Here is a 17,769-nt window from a genome sequence, read left to right as displayed (position 1 = left end):
ACTCTTCCAGATGAGAAATTGCAACCGTTCCTCAATCCATTTGTTTATTTCATTAATATTTATTGAGATCCTGCCATGACCCTACCCATAGTAGTAGCAGAATCAAGGTTCAAACTCAAGAAACTCAGCTCCAAATCTCATCTTCTTCCAGTATGTCAAATACCTGAGTTGTTACTACTTTCTTGAAAAAGCCCCACCCCTGCAAAAAAAATATGGTTGAATTTTATCTGAATTATTATCAAAGCTGTATGACAGTATGACAAGTTATTTCACCTGTTTGATCTAGTTTTCTCCCTCGTGGAGTCCCTGAAGTTCGTTTCTACCTCTTAGTCTATAACGTTTCAGTTATCTAAGCAATAAATAAGAGAAGCTCATGGCATAAATTACTGCTGTTAGATATATTTGACATAGCTGAAGGCTTCAGGATTTTTGATATTGCATATAATATCAGAAACACATTTTAAAAAATATTTTAAACATCTTTATTGAGATACAGTGCACACACTATAAAATTCACTAATTTAAAATGTACAATTCAATGACTTTAGTATATTCATAGAATTCTGCAACTATCACCACAATCTAAGTTTAGAAAATTTTATCACCGAAAAAGAATGCCTGTATCCATTAGAAGCCGTTCCTCAACACTTGCCCTTCCCCAAGAAACCACTAATATACTTCCGATCTCTACGGGTTTGCCCATTCTAGATTTTTAAAATATAAATGAAATCATCCAATATGTAGTCTTTTGACTTCCTTCATTGAGTACAATGTTTTAGAAGTTCATCCATGTTGTAACATGTATCAGTACTTTATTCCTTTTTACTGACAAATAACATTCCATAGTACAGACATACTTGTTTATTCTTTCATCAGTTGATGGACATTTGGGTGTTTTTTTTACCTTTTGACTTTTACGAATACGGCTGTTATGAAAATTCATGTACAAGTTTTTGTATGGATGTATGTTTGCATTTCTCTTTGAGTATATACCCAGGAGTGGAATCTGCATACACACATTTTTTTTTAACTTTTTTTTTTTTTTTTTTTTTTGGCTATATTGGGTCTTCATTGCTGCGTGCAGGCTTTCTCTAGTTGCAGCGAGCAGGAGCTACTCTTCGTTGTGGTGCGCATGCTTCATTGCTTTTCTTATTGCAGCGTGAGGGCTCTAGGGCACGTGGGCTCAGTAGTTGTGGCTCACAGGCTCTAGAGCACAGGCTCAGTAGTTGTGGCACACGGGCTTAGTTGCTCCGCGGCATGTGAGATCTGCCTAGACCAGGGATCAAACCAGTGTCCCCTGCATTGGCAGGTGGATTCTTAACCACTGCACCACCAGGGAAGTCCCCACACACAGTTTTTAAATGAAGGGGATACTAACTGATGCCAGGGAAAACCTTACATTATAATGAAGGCACACGACTCACAGACGGTGTAGGGAAAAATGCACCACCGTTAAGGCAAGGTTCTCACCACAGCCTACAAGACCCTGTGTGATCTGGGCACCCCTCCACCTCCACCACCACTGTGGGGACAGTAGTGCCCCTTTGTGCTCATCCCACCTTTGAGTCTTTGCACTTGCTGCTCCCCCTGTCAGTGATACTCTTGCCCAGGTGTTCATATGGTGTGTTCCCTCACTTTCTTCAAGCCTCTGTTCTCATCACCTATCCACAAAGGCCTTCTGGGGTCTGTCTGAAAAATAGTAGCCCCGTCCGCCATCTCTCACTCACCCTACTTCATTTTTCTTTGTAGCACCTGTCATCACCTGACAACATATACTTTTGTTTATTTCTTTTCTATCTCCTACCACTGGAATGTAAGTTTACATGAGAATAGCAACTTTTTTTGACATTATATTCCCCAAAACCTACATCAATAAATGTATTAAAAATGAATCCATGCCTGACATACACTAAAACCTCAATAATAAGTAAATGAATAAAAGCAAGATAGATGTCCTTTTCTAAACTCACAGTCACTGAAGCAAATGGGATACATATCTCTGAAGCAATAAATGGAATGTTCCTATTGAATTCCAGATGCTCAGTCTTTTTATTGAATTCTTTTTCCAGTGAATTGAATTGATCCCCAATAGTTATAGTGGTAGCTATGAAAAAAGATGTCTTAGACAGCCAACATCTAGCTTCACAGGGAAAGTCATCAGAATAAGCCATAAGGTAGTTCCACAGGGAGCTCTACTGCTGAAGCCAATGCACAATAAAATGAGGGCAAGTTAGTTTTGTTTTCTAATTTCATGCCTTAAAGAAGCATCCTGTGGCCTAAGTTTTTTAGTAATATCATTGAAATAACCAAAGATCTAACATTAACTAGGTGGCCACAGTTGTTGAAATACGTTCTGGGTCATATTTTGTGTTTTTACAATGCCTGGAACGTCTACGATTCATGTCTTCCATCAGTGTTTGAATTCATGCAGAGAAGTCTATCCTATCTGTTTAAAAGTGTTTTCCAAGAACAAAATAGGGAGAGTGGTAATTTTGTTCAATGAAGTAGTTATTTTTAGACCTGGAAGAACCCTTAAAATCATCCAGGACAGTATATGTTGTGTTATGCTGTTTTTGGCCAGCTGGACCTTTCCCCAAAAGAAATCTTAAGAGGAGATCCAGTGGGAAGTGAGTGGAGGTAGAGTCCCGCCAGTGACATGGGGTGATGAACCAGAAACCAGCCGCCCCATCCTGCCGTCCTGCAGTTTCCTTGGGAGTCCCCAGGGGGACCACAATGGACTCTTCATAGCAAAGTTAAAAAACACAGATTTAATCCAACCTTGTTGTCTCACAAATAAGGAAAGGAGGCTCAGCCAGTGCTCAGTTGAGTTTTAAGTCTCCTACAATAAGATACAGACATTGTCTCACTGACTCCTCCCACCCTCTATAAAGCAGCATTTATTTGGTCACATCCATTTTTACAGATAAGTGAGCATTACTTCCTCAAAGAGCTTTTTCTGACACCCCAGACTAATTTGTCTCCTGTGTGTTCCTTCAATACCATGCCCTCTCTTCTTGAAATTATCATCACGATTTTAATAGTGTTTTCAGTGCATCTCTACCCTCTTAGTTATAAGCCCTATGGCAGCAGGGACAGTGCCTCTCACCTTTCCAATTATGTCCCCAGAACCTGGAACTTGGCCTGTAAACAGAACAACTGTAAACACCTTGAGGAGAAGGATCGTGTTGTGCCTAGTGCCTGGTCCTGTGCACAGTTCAGAGTAGCAGCTCAATAACTGTCTTTGAGTAGAATTGAACTGTGGAAATAAAACTACCTAGAAGTTGGGAAAATCCTTTCCGGGCCTCATTCAGGCTGTTCTAGGATTGGGTGGTCTTGGGCAATTGTCTTACCGAGTTTGTCCTTAACTTTATCATTCGTAAAATAAAACAGTTGTTTTCTGGCGTCTTAGAAAACCCTTCCATCTGGAAAATTTCGTGATGCTATTTTCCTCTGCTTGGAAATGTCCGATGAAGGTGTGAGGCAGGGACTTGAATTAATAAGATGACTGTATATATAAAAGAATGCTAATCAAGAGTTAATGGTTAAGAGAGGACCTTAGGGGTCACACCACATGCCATGAAATCTTCATTCTACAATTTACTAACTGGGGGACTGGAGGTGAGGTACTTAACTTCCCCACACCCCAGTTTCTGCATCCAGAACAAAGGCAAGCATTGAATGAGGTCACATAACTAAAATATTTAGCATGGTGCTGGGTATCTAATAAGAGCTCAACAAATGTTCATTGGCGTTATCACCAAAATTATTCAAAGAGGAATGATTTCCATTTAAACATATGTGAAAATAGCTTGTTGACATTTTCCATAAACTCACTGATGTTCCTTCTTATGTTTTAGGAGACAAACCCACAAAGGGAAACAAGGTAAGAAAAAGCATTGAAATGCATTTGTTACCCACCCTTTGTTTTAGAAGCACAGGAATATGGACAATGTGAAAGTTTAGGTGGCACTTGAAATATATATCCTAGAAGTTTGGTTGGGATTTGTCATGTCTACCTGTAAACCAAAAAATCACTAACCATTTAGCTCTGCTCAAAGAACCAGGACTTTAATTTCTGATTCTCTTTCCTTTTGCAGACTCCTTTACCACCTCCTCGGTAAGACACTGAAAATAGAACTTTGTTTTGCTATATACTTAAATGATTAGTTCTATCATTTGAGAAAGAGAAACACAAACATCTGATACTGAAAGCTAATGAGTTGGTCAATGAACAAGATTAAATAAGCCTCATTCATCCATTTAATCATTCATTCATTCACAGTCATCTAGTCAATCTACCTCCACTTATCGATCTTTAATGAATGCCTTGCTTCCCTGCTTCCTGTTTCTTTCCCTTTGTTTAGTACAGAAATCTCTCCTTCCTTTTAGTACAGAAATCTGCCAGAGAGTCCTGGCACTGGGAAATGCCTTCAAGGGACCTAGAGTACATAAGTATATAATCATATAAGTATATATATATTTATATATATAATACATATACAAATGCAAATATTATTATACTTATATATATGGAGGCAAAAGCAACAGACTTGATTTCTTAGGCTCTGAGTTAGTCACTCTGTTGTTCTGCTTGGGCCCGTGAGGACCTCCATCACAGCACTTACTTCCCTGGCTGGTCATCTTCTCACCACTTCTCTCTCTGCCCTCCCAGAGGGAAGCATCTTGAGCCAAGGACTGTCTTTTTCCTTTCTGCATCTCCAGCATCTACCAACAGTGCCCGATACACTTTGTGAATGAGTGAGGGCATGGGTGAATAAATGGGTGAGTGAGGCACCCATTGACTTTGGAACATTTTCCTATTTCTTTGGGGAGATTCAAAAGCTCATGTCTTCTAGTCTGGAGCAAAGGAAAGGCTGTAATCATATTTTTACTCCAGGCCTCCTAAAACTTCAACAGATGGCAGATTGATAAAGCTATGACACCCTATAGAAAAGTACATAACACTCTAAAAAATTGAACCAGACCAAAGGGCAAGTTGCAAAGAGAGAGATTTAAGCTGATTAGAAGAATGAGTATTCTGACATTCGAAGCTCCCTATAGAGAGCTGCCACCCCCCGCCCCCAAAACTGATGTTTCCAGCCCAAAGCTGAGGGCACAGCGGGCAGGGCTGTGTGAATTCCAGGTCTGAGGAGCCATCTGTGCAGCAAACCTTCTCAGGTCCCCACTGTGACTCTTCACACAGGCCGCCCATCACTCTTCCAAAGAAGTACCAGCCCCTGCCCCCTGAGCCGGCGAGCAGCAAGCCACTCTTCCCTCAGAGGTGCACCTTTGCCGAAGTCCAGAGAGAGTCCAGGTGAGAGTCTTGCTGTTGCTGGTGGTGAGATGACCAGGGAACGGGTGGGCAGGGGGAAGAGAGCAACAATAACCAAACCAGTCGCCTCTCTAAATGGGCTGCCCAACGTGGTGGGAACAGCCATCCCATACCTTGAGGGAAAGCACCTCAGAAACCTGTAGTTTGACTCCTTAATGGAAAATACACCTTCTTTGTAATAAAATCAGTTACTGGAAGAATGGCTCACTTACGATGTGAATTAGTTATTAAAGAAAATGTTATCATTGCCGGAACTGAAAGGGGTTCAGACTGTATGAGGACCAATATTGGCACGCAGCTTCCCATCTCCCAGGCCGGAGAAGTATAACCGCGCACGTGAAAACCCATTTGTCAGAAACATGATTGCCTTTTTGACAAAGAAATATAAAAAATCCAACCCTCTGGTATTAAGTGCTGATGCCAGAGCCCCGCTCCCAAATGTATGGGGCACCGGGCAGCCGAGCAGCCAGCTCTGATCAAAAAATGTCACAAACACGAAAGGACCTCTTTTTCTTTTCCCCGAGAGAGTTTACATTTCCAAAATTACCTTATTTTAGAAGTCAAAACAGAGACTGGTGTTTCCCTCGTGTTGCTGCCCAGAGTGAGTGATGCTTTCTGACTGCGAGCTTGGATCAGCCGGTGAGGTGCAGGGCACTATTTCGTCCGTGAGCATTTCTCGTGCATACAGAAATTCAAAATATCAGGCACATTTGGCACTTCTGTGGAAAACCCTTTCATCACTGGTTCTGATGGCGGAACGTAAAAGAGCCGAAAATGCCATTTCCCCCTTAGTTTTTTTGGCAAATGCCTCTTCCCTTTCTGTCCTTTAGAAGCCCACACAAACATACATCTTCCATGCAGAAACCTCTCCTGCTCTTCCTCGTGCAATTTCCTCTCTCCCCTGTCCCCATCTCGAAACGCAGGTTCTCCTTCTTATAAACTAGCAGAGGAAGGGCAGCGGGGGCGGGGGGGGGGGGGGCGGAAATGTCTTTGCTCCCAGGGGAGTTCATAGTGTCTGGAGACATTCTGTCGTGACAGCTTGAGTGCTGGGGATGTATCTAGTGGGTAGAGGCCAGGAATGCCGCCAAACACCCTGCAGTGTGCTGAACTCCCCCAGAACAAAGAGTAATGAGACCCAAAAGGTCAGTGGGCCAGAGACTGGGAAACTCTGCCCCAAGGCATATGACTTGCTTCTCTAAGCCCAAGGCTTTTCTCAGCAGTAAAGTGAGGTTAAGAATAATGCCTACTGCCTACCTCCTGGGCTAATGTGAGAATTAAATAAGATGATTTCTATCAAGTGCTTATCAGTACCTGCCTAGCACATATTGATTACCAACATGTGTTACAGTTACTACCTTGAGCCATTTTCTATTGGTGCCTTTGCCACCGCATATAATATATTTGGAAAGAAGTCTGTCCCTTTGACCTCAAAAGGAGGGGCTAACTCACTGCAGTATGCATATGTCCTAGAACCCCGCGAGGCAGTTTCCAGAGGGTCTGAGCCAGACCAAGAGTCACCAGATTTCCTCTCTTTTGATTTCTGTTTTCAAAGAATGAGTGTCTTGGAAACAACAACAGTAATAGAACATCATCTGAATTGGAAATGTGAAATGCATTGTCCCTAAAATTCCTGACCAAGTCGTCTAATATGACAAGAACTGGCCCAAACTCAGAGAAGGAGATAGAAAATAAGATGGGGCTTCCCTGGTGGCGCAGTGGTTGAGAGTCCGCCTGCCGATGCAGGGGACACGGGTTCGTGCCCCTGTCCAGGAAGATCCCACATGTCGCAGAGCGGCTGGGCCCGTAAGCCATGGCCGCTGAGCCTGTGCGTCCGGAGCCTGTGCTCCACAACGGGAGAGGCCACAACAGTGAGAGACCCGCGTACTGCAAAAAAAAAAAAAAGAAAATAGGATGAATAAATATCAAAGATGATGAGGTTGTTCAGTGTGGAGAAGAGAGGATTTTTATTTTCTTTCTGTTTCTTTACATTGGAAAGAGTAGGATATGGGAACCCAGCAGGACGGGGTTTGGATCCCTGCTGAGCCACTTCTGGCTGTAAAATTTCAGGAAGTTCTTAAACAGTTCTGAGTCCTGCTTTCCTTATTGGTAAAAAGAAAATAACCAGCCCCATGAGATAGAATTGTGGTAAGGAGGTATGTGATTTTTCTAAAGTACTAGGATAATATCTGTCACAGCATAGGAAAGAAGAAAGAAAAACACTTAAACAGCATCTCCCATCTGTACCCGACAGAATTAGGCACCCATAACCCTATTTTGTCTTGAAATAGAAGCTATAGATTCTAGGGCAATGTTTCTCATCCTGGCTTTACATTGAAATAATTAGGTAAACTTTTTAAAAATTACTGTTCTCCAGGATCTGTTTTAATTGAGAGCATCACTATAGGGCATTAGTATTTTTCAAAGCTCCCCAGATGAATCTGATGTACATCCAGGGCTAGGCGCCCAGAGGGACCCAGATTCTAGGGATATTTCTGCCACTCAAGCTTCGAAGGTGCTTAGGCCTTACCTGCCTGTGTCCAAGCTTCTAATGTCTAAAATAATACTCTCCAGATTTCCAGATGAGCCCCTCTGCTGTCTGGATCACACCAGCCTACTGTCAGCCATGTCAGTGGTGTTGGAATCTTTAGACTTTCGTGTTTTGTAACTTTGCAGTGTCTCTAGTTGTAGTTTACAGTGTTTAATCATGCTTAGATGTGATGAGAGCTGTGCTGGGTCTCTTCACCAGAGGATAGTTACATTTCATCTCATTGAATCCTTTCTGCAGCCCAAGTATGATTTTCTAAGGCTTGGAAAGGCCAAAGTGCCCAGCCCAGTAGAGGCATATAATAAGAACCTGGTAAAAATCACTTCCCTACCCACTGGGCACAAAATGTCACTAAGATTCAGAGAAGTTAGGTGACTCGGTCAAAATTATAGGGTTGGTATATGACTGTTGAGAGGGCAAAAACATTCAAAGCCCAGTGCAAGACACTGGGAATGCCACGAGGGCTAAGAGAGCTTTGCTTTATTCTATTTTATTTTATTGTTTAATTTTTATTGGCATATAATTTATTTACAATGTTGTGTTGGTTTCTGCTGTACAGCAAAGTGAATCAGTTATACATATACCTATATCAACTCTTTTTTTAGATTATTTTCCCATATAGATCATTACAGAATATTGAGTAGAGTTCCCTGTGCTATACAATAGGTCCTTATTAGTTATATATTTTATATACAGTAGTGTATATATGTCAATCCCAAGCTCCTAATTTATCTCTCTTCCCCCTTTCCCCCCTGGTAACCATAAGATTGTTTTCTACATCTGTGACTCTATTTTTGTTTTGTAAATAAGTTCATTTGCACCATGTTTTTTAGATTCCACATATAAGCAATATCATATGATATTTGTCTTTCTCTGTCTGACTTACTTCACTCAGTATGACCATCTCTAGACCCATCCACATTGCTTCCAATGGCATTAATTCGTTGTTTTTAATGGCTGAGTGATATTCCATTGTATATATGTACCACATCGTCTCTATCCATTCCTCTGTCAATGGACATTTAGGTTGCTTCCATGTCCTGGCTATTGTAAATAGTGCTGCAATGAACATTGGGATGCATGTATCTTTTCGAATTATGATTTTCTCTGGGAATATGCCCAGGAGTGGGAATGCTGGGTCATATGGTAGCTCTATTTTTAGTGTTTATAAGGAACCTCCTTACTGTTCTACATAGTAGCTGTACCAATTTACATTCCTACCAACAGTGTAGAAGGGTTCCCTTTTCTCCACACCCTTTACAGCATTTATTGTTTGTACATATTTTCATGATGCCATTCTGACTGGTGTGAGGTGATACCTCATTGTAGTTTTGATTTGCATTTCTCTACTAATTAGAGATACTGAGCATCTTTTCATGTGCCTTTTGGCCATGTGTATGTCTTCTTTGGAGAAATGTCTGTTTAGATCTTCCACCCATTTTTTTGATTGGGTTGTTTGTTTTTTTTTGTTATTGAGCTGCATGAGTTGTTTGTATATGTTGGAGATTAATCCACCTGCTAGAGAAATGAAAATAGAAACAAAAATTTTAAAAATGCAATCTAATTAAACTTAAAAGCTTTTGCACAACAAAGGAAACCATAAATGAAACAAAAAGACAACCCACAGAATGGGAGAAAATATTTGCCAACGAAGAAACCAAGAGCTTTGCTTTAAGAGAGGTTTCAATTCATTTTTAGTTGGGCCCATCTAGGTAGTCAGATGGCCGTTACTAATGACCACATGTGAATGACCACGTGAGGCTGCTGTAAGGTTCACTTTCCATGAAAACAGAAAGAAGATTGGAGATCTGAGCTTCTTTGGCCAACGCAGGAAGAATAGTGCCCGCTACCTTCCTAACAGCTGCTCCCTAGGCCCCTGCGATGAATCGCCCTCCCTGGGAGGCTGTGATTTACGTCCAGGGATCAACTGCATCAGTGAAGACAGCTGCAGCCTTACAATTGGCCGTGCTCACTGTGGATGACAGTGGTGGTCCCCGCTATTGTGTTTCAGTCCCCATTGGTCTCTGCCAGCTCTGCCCTTCTCTATTTTATAGCTAAGTCTTGACTTCACAAAACAGTTGCTGAATTGAAGCACCTCAGTTAAGGAAAACGCCATTTAGAACATTCATTGACAACTTGAAACTAGGAGAGAATGTTGACATTTGGGGAATGTTGGTTAGACATTCTCAACCACTTATGGGTCATTATTATGATGTACTTTATATATTTTGTCAGCTTATTTTTTTTTTTTTTACTTAAATAGATGTATTTAAGAGGGAAACATATCATCACCATAAACAACCACAACATAATTTCAGAGCAAAACTTTCAGCCTGGGGGAGGTTTTCTCTGTTAGAAGGGAAGAAAAGTAAAGTTAGAGTGATGTTTAGGATATACTAACCGCCACATGGAAACTGTCTCCTTGACATAATTAGAAAGAAGAAAAAAAAAAGTTTCCAACTATGTATCCATTGTAATTTGAATACCATGGTCCATGCACCAAATAAAACTCACCCTGAGAAATCATGAGAGCAATCATCATTTGCTGTAGGTCTAGCTACACATGGCCCACTTTAGAGTCCTCAGCGCTGTGCAAAAAGCAATGCTACAAACCTTAATTTTCTGATGAGGACATAGAACTGCAGACTGGTCATCGAGCCATGAAATTTCCTTTAAACTTCAGCAAATTCAGTGGCCCAAGGTGGGGGATTCAGCCAAAATTTAAATAAAGTGTGTGATATTTTACCAACAAAACACTCACTTGCCTAACTAAGGTTTTACCTTTTCAACTAGTAATGCTGACGCTGCATCAGTTCAAGCAACCTTAGTGGCAAAAATGCATATTCTGATGATTTGGGTGGTGGAAAAAATCATTATACATATCAAGAAACCATAAAAAGAGAGAAAGTATGGATTACAAAGAAGGTAGACAAATTCACACTCATGAATGGAAACTATTGATTTTAAAGTGTAAACTTTATTATCATCATAGTTTTGCAAGATGTTGCCTTTGTGGGAAACTGGGTTTCTGGAGTTTCTTCTGAGACCCCTCCAATGGTCTGATGTCCACTTTATCAAATGCCATGTTGAATTCTTTCCCTATCATGCAGTTTCGTGTTTTTCCTGTCTCAGATCTCCTTTAATTATCAGCATCCTTTCTCTCATGCATGCCTTCCTGGGGTCCAGCTGTACCACAACTTCACATTTAAAACCTTTTATACTCCCTCAAAGCAAAAAATGAAGAGCTTTAAAATGAAGGTAATAATAGCAGGTCCTTCTGTGCTAATGAAACTTGACATAGAAAACCAAATGTCAGGAGAAATGATGATGTTATTTAAATTCTCTTAAAGTGAGAAGCAAGTTTATTCATGTCCTTTCTGTCACCACCTTTTATATTGGCTCATAACTTCTCCTTTTGCTTAGAAAATTATGAGAAAAATAAACAGGGTTTAATTTTATAGAACAGTGATAAATATCACACTGGACTATGGGCTATTAATTTGGCAATGAAAATGTAATCAAAGAGTTTTTAAGGACTCAGAATGATTTTATCTTGATCATTATGAACTATATTTTATGTAACACCATACTTCTTTTCCTTGCAGACAGATAAGCTTAAAGAACTTAAGTGAGGTAAGTAGCAATTGTGTCCTAAGAAACAAAGAAGGGAATTTTTGTGCAAAGTGTCTGTGATTGGCAAGATACTTAATTATCATAATAGAAATGCTCAATATGTATTAATATCCCTATTTTAAAGGTGATAAAACTAAAGCAAAACAAAGTAAGCTCAAGATTTTAAATCAAATTCCATTTTGCCACCATATTCTGTGTTTATTGGTACAGTGATGAGAAGACCATGTCCATGATCCATGGAGGACATCAGGTTTCTACCAAGGGCTTCCAGCCTCTAGCATTTCAGAAATAAATGTTGGAAATTGTGTAATACTTTGCTAGTTGTTCTTCACAAGAGAGAGAGGACTGCAGAGTAGAAGGAATATGAGATACAGAGTTGCACAGACCTGAGTTAGATTCCCGCTCTGCCACCAACTACTTTGTGAACTTGGCAAATCCTCCTGCCCCCACCCAACCACCCCGTTCTGTTCTGTTTTCCCAATAAAAAAATAGAGGTGGATATCCTCAACTTGGCAAAGCTGTTGTGACAAAGTCAGTCAGTCAGAGTCAGCACGTAAATGACCAGGCGAGCAGTAGAGGCCCAGTAAATGGCCTGAAGATCAGGTAAGATGGAACTATCTTAGAGCCCTCTTAGATGTTTACTTTCTTAAGCCCCCAGAGAAGTTCCTTAAGCAGATGGTAGGTCCTCACTTCACTCCCACTGGCCTCCTAAGGGATTTGGTTCTTATCTTAGTATTTGACCTTTGCTCTTACATCATCTAGAACGTAAAGGTTGATCCCTTTCTTTCTCTCCTTCTTTCTTTTGATGTTGAAAACTCAGACTCTGTGTACCAGTGCCAAATTGAATCTCGGAGACAGTGTTTTGGGTAAAGTAGAAAAGAATAGCTTTATTGCTTTGCCAGGCAAAGGGGGACACAGTGGGCTCCTGCCCTTGAAAACTGTGTGTCCCAACACCGGAGGATTTGGTGAGGAGTTTTTATAGCAATAGTTCAAGGGCAGGGTTGCTGATAAGGATCAGGGTGTGGGCAGGGCCTGCATTTCTTTAACCGGGCCTCAGGTGGTCTCCTGATATGTTTCTGTGGTTTTCAAGGTTATCAAACTGTGACCTTCTCTCTGGAATGAAGAATGCTCCTTCAAGTAGTTAACATCTTCCAGTTGTTGGCGATTTTAGCTCTGCAGAAGAGCTCAAAGATATTGTTATGTGTATCCCTTGAAGGGGAACCAGGACCCTGCCCCAAGGCTGCACTATTGTTTCTTGACTGCTCCTCCCTTGTCTCGGTATCTCCTCCCTTCCCTGATTAGCAATTGTTTGAATCTGCCCTTTGGGACTCAGAGAAGGTCGTGGAGTCTGGAGTCTGTTCCCTATGAACAAGGAACAGGGAACACAGAAAGGCTTCTGTGCCCAGGAGCCCCACAGGATCCTGCTCGGTTTTACTTTCTCCCTTTTTTCTTCCTTCCTTTCTTCCTCTTTCTTTCTTTCTTTCTCTCTCTCTCTCTTCCTTCCTTTCTTCTTTCCTTCCTTCCTCCCTTCCTCCCTCCCTCCCTCTTTCTTTTTCTTTCTTTCTTTCTTTCTTTCTTTCTTTCTTTATTTCTTTCTTTCTTTCTTTCTCTCTTCCTTCCTTCCTTCTTTCTTTCTTTCTTTCTTTCTTTCTTTCTTTCTTTCTTTCTCTCTATCTCTCTCTCTCTCTCTCTGTCTCTCTCTCTCTTTCTGGTGTTATGACAATGTTAAAATTAAGAGTCACATTTCTAGCTTGTCTGTCAAACAAGATATTTATGACCTCTAATCCACAAGACAATCATGTGAAGGAGAAAAACACGTGACTGCTAAATGAGAGGCGCTGTTCAAGACTTCACTCAGCTTACCCTCTTCTGGGAGTTGCTGGACTTCCCAAGTGCCACCAGGAAGGAGAAAGTTGGGGTGGTTCTCTGCTGCTGGGGAACCCACACATCTAGAAGAACTCCACCTCTTTCTTCCTATGGGTTGGTTTATGTGTCCCGAGTAGGCAGCTACTCAAGATGACTTATATCCATAACTCACCAGTCAGTCTAAAAGGACAATAGCCCCACCAATCACAAACAAGCAAGAAGGAAATGGAGAGGTCAGTCTTAAACAGCAGGGACCATGCAGGACTCTTTGTTTTTCTTGCAACTTTGGTTGGCCTTCTGCTAGAAGTTGATACTATCTAAAGAACAACAAGGCCTAGTGGAAAAACACGTTCTTCCTCCTTATCTTTTGCCAAGACACTTCCTCTTTGTTTGTTTGTGCTGAGAGTCAAGGCCATTTCTCTATTCCAAAAGCCCATCTCATAGGGCACATGCCATGCTTGTGTGAGTGTTAAGTGCTTGCTCAAATTATATCTTGGGGACCAGAATTCATTCCAGCAGAAATGATGTGCCATCTGCCCCAATTCAAATTCACATAGCACTTTATAGTTTTCAAAAAGTAGAAATTTATTGTCTCCTTTAATTCTTAAAGAAGGAAAGAAAAAAAACCCTAAGAGAAAAAGAAGCTTCAGAGAGGTGACAAGAATTGCCAGAGTTCCCACAGCTGGCAGATGGAGCCACCCTAGAAAGCCCAGAGTCCCGATCTAAGCCCCATGCCCATGACTTTGCCCTAGAGAATACAGAGGCACCCCTGAGGTGAAATAGTGGTGAAAAAAGGAAGTAAGGAAGGGAGGAAAGGATGAGAGGGAGGGAAGGTGAGAAATAATAAAGAAGGCATTACTATTTAACTTGAATATGCTAATTTTCTAACAAAAAAAAGTTAAAGTAGGGAAACTAGAGAGATTTCACTCCATTTTTCTAATTGCATTTGATTTTAAATTCAGAGCCCTCAAGCAAAATATTGGCTGGGTCTCAATTCAATAAAAAAAAAATTGCTCCCCCAGACAGATGGCTTCCAGGCTATTTTTACAGCAAGGCTTTCTCCCCTCCTTTGACAAGCCTGAGAACCACAGCCGCAAATGATTGAGCACTTTGAACTGCCAGGTTCAAAGTCCTGAGGAAGACTCAGTGGGGAAGCTTTCAAAACACCCATAAAAATGGATTCATTCATTACCCTTTTTACATAGCCTATAGTTTTGCCTTTATTTGCTGTCCATGATGAAATGTATGTCCTCTTTCCAGAAAACTAGGGGATGCCAAGCTCTTTGAAACAAAAGGGCTTGTCTGGGCTTCCTTGGTGGCACAGTGGTTGAAAATCCACCTGCCGATGCAGGGGACGCGGGTTCGTGCCCCGGTCTGGGAAGATCCCACATGCCACGGAGCGGCTGGGCCCGTGAGCCATGGCCGTTGAGCCTGTGCGTCCGGAGCCTGTGCTCTGCAACGGGAGAGGCCACAGCAGTGAGAGGCCCGCGTACCACAAAAAAAAAAAAAAAGGGGGCTTGTCTGTTGGTTAGCCTTAGAAAAGATGTACAATGCCTCTCTAAGCTATTTATTGATAAGTGATTCTTGTCTATGAAGCCAATGTGAGTCAGGAGACCTGGGCTCCAGGGTCAGCTCAGCCACAAGATAACTCTGAGAATCTGAGCAAATGGCACCACCTCTTCGGACCTCATCTGCAAACCACTGACTTTAACTTTTCATGGACCTCAGACCCCTTTGAAATTTTGATGAAAGGTATAATAAAACTTCCTCACCCCAGAAAAAAAAAATGCACATATTTATAGAGGAAAAAAAATTTAGCTTTTCATGTCAGAAGGTTCATGGACCCCACGAGGCCATCCAAGGACCTCTTACATCCCCCAAGTTAAGAAGCTTTAGTCCAAATGATACCTGTGGACTTTCTCAGCTGATGCAATGCATGAAATGGACTTTAGAAAATTATTTGCAGTTAAGTAAATACTTCAGCAAATACTATACTTCTTGCGGCATTTTGATTCTTCAAGAATATAATAGGACTCAAGAATACAAGTCCCATAAGCACATAGACTTTCATAATGAAGAATGATCAAGAATTCTACTACTATTAAGGAAAAAAAGAGAATGAAAATGTTTGAGAAGAGAAATGGCTACATTTAACAAGAATACTGTGAATATTTTCATGCTAATTTTTAAAAATAAAAATTCCAAAACAGGTATAAAGAAAATTAACTATGGCTTTCATCACTTAAACACAACCTCTATTAATATAATATTTTATCATATCTCTTCAAATCCTTTTTTCTACAAAATATGTCATAAGCCCAGTTTTTAATCCTGAACAATTTTATGTAACTTTGAGATATACTTACAGAGTAATCTTATTCCATACTCTACGTAAATACTTGCAATGCATTTCTAACATTCCAATAGTGAGTATAGCACCAAAAATTACTTAATAGTTCTCACTTAGAGGCTTATGTAGATTGTTTCCAGTGTTTCAATATTATAAGTAATGATGTACTGCACATCTTTGTACATGGAACTTGATCCAGATTTCAGGTTGTTGTCTAAGAAAAAGAAACTCATCAATGGAATTTTGGGGATAAGAATAAGAGTATTTCTAAGGCTCTTAATAGCTATGGTTAAATTGGTTTCCAAGAGTCAAAGCAATTTATAGTCCCATCAGCAGACTGTATATTTGCCTGTTACATCACACAAAGAGTATAAAATTTTTATTTTTGCTTAGTCTTTTGGAGGATTATTCGTAGATTTTTAAAAATCTATCCTAAAAAAACTAACCAACTGCTCTAAAAACATACATAGTATAATGTAAAATTCTCTGTCACTAAGAGTAACTCAATGTTTTGGTTTTTTTTAATTCAATACAGGTTCTTGGAACAGAGAAAGGTGAACTATTTATATTTGTTTTCTTATCCTAATATCATTAGGTTAAGTCCTATTTCCAGGTTAATAACATTAGTCATTTTTTAAAACGATTACTTGTTTCAGGGCCTGGGCTGTATGGACACGTACGTGGGTGCATGATGACGTGATCCAGATGGTTCCAGGACCTCAGAGTCTATTCAGGAGTCCTGTGGTCTGAACAGGGTGATTTAAATTGGGGGTGGGGTAGAGGTCTTTCTTCAGCTACAGGCTACTGACAAGGAGGCACACTGTCACCCCCTGCCACTTGGGAAAGACATTGCTGGCCTGCTGCTCCAGAGAAGCTCTTGGTCTCTCCATCTTTGATGTCACCCGTGCATACACACATAAGCCCTCATGCGTGCATGCATACACACTGCGGATGTCACTGTTGTGGAAGCATGCAATCCAACACTTGCTAGATGGCAGGATGCTAATCTGGTGATACCTTCATGCCCACATTTGGGATACTGTTCACCATTCACTTAGAATGATGAGTTATGTCCAGAGCCAAAGGACCTGAGCTATGGCCCAAAGAGTTAGCACAGGCAGCCTAGTTTGACAAAGCAACATTGGGCTAAGATTTCAGAGGCTCACCACCAGCTCACTGCGTGTTTTGACCAAGTTGCACTAACTCTGTGAGTCTCAAGTCTGCTCTTTTTACATTGAGAAAGTTAGACTGGAGTGGGACCTAACCTGGGTTTGTGGATTCTCAAGGGTTTCTGATGGAGGAGTGAGGGTCTGTTGGCAATTCTAAATAATTTTAAAATCTAAAGGAAACTGTACCCTTTTCCACAATAAAGCTCAGCATCCTACTGAAATGTTGAGGAGTTGTTGCCTCAGGCTTCAGTGATTATAAACCCAGCAATGTGACATTGATCAGCTCACAGAGGTGGCTGTTGATGACCTGAAATGATTTTATGGGATGTATGACTAGTGGACCAGTCACTGACTCCAATCACTTTTCAAGTAATGACAGCCCTTCTGTCAAAGGTGTTGAGTTTGTGATCAGCCTTGGACACAGCACAGAGTAACAGCCAAAATTAAGACATGTCAGTGTTTATGCTTCCTTAACTTTACTACTTACCACTGCAACTGGAAGAGTGTTTTATGGGATTCCCTATCATAGTATTATTATGTGCCCTTGGTAATTCTGGATGGCTAGTTAAAATCTATCCAGGATGAAAAGGAAATAAAAAGTGGTAACACCAATGACATATGTAATTACTGAATAAGTCCAGTTCCTGTGGTTGTCAAAACTTTTCAAAACTTGAAGATCAAAGGGGAACAACTGAGAAAACTCACGTCTGGTGGGAACCAGGTGGAAACCGCTGATTTATAATAGAATCCTGGGAGCTCTCCTGCCCTATCACCGCAGAGATAGGAGAATTCAGGTGTGCCTGGGCCAGCATCAGGCATCCCCCTACCCTACATTGCTCAGAATAGTTCTTAAGCTTAACATTTTTGTTTATGT

At 40.9% G+C, this 17,769-nt stretch overlaps 1 protein-coding gene across 1 annotated transcript in view; it reads left to right on the top strand.

Annotated features, from left to right (window-relative positions):
- Positions 1-17,769, top strand: part of CLNK (cytokine dependent hematopoietic cell linker) — a 179,857-nt gene that overhangs the window by 132,900 nt on the left and 29,188 nt on the right. The window contains exons 9-13 of the mRNA XM_030864219.2: positions 3,858-3,883; positions 4,098-4,117; positions 5,204-5,314; positions 11,483-11,510; positions 16,262-16,280. Coding sequence (XP_030720079.2) covers positions 3,858-3,883; positions 4,098-4,117; positions 5,204-5,314; positions 11,483-11,510; positions 16,262-16,280 — 204 coding nt within the window. The remainder of the gene's footprint in view (positions 1-3,857; positions 3,884-4,097; positions 4,118-5,203; positions 5,315-11,482; positions 11,511-16,261; positions 16,281-17,769) is intronic.

This window comes from Globicephala melas, chromosome 5, assembly GCF_963455315.2.
Source record: "Globicephala melas chromosome 5, mGloMel1.2, whole genome shotgun sequence".
NCBI classification, from domain to species: domain Eukaryota; kingdom Metazoa; phylum Chordata; class Mammalia; order Artiodactyla; family Delphinidae; genus Globicephala; species Globicephala melas.
This window is presented reverse-complemented; position numbering and strand designations above follow the sequence as displayed.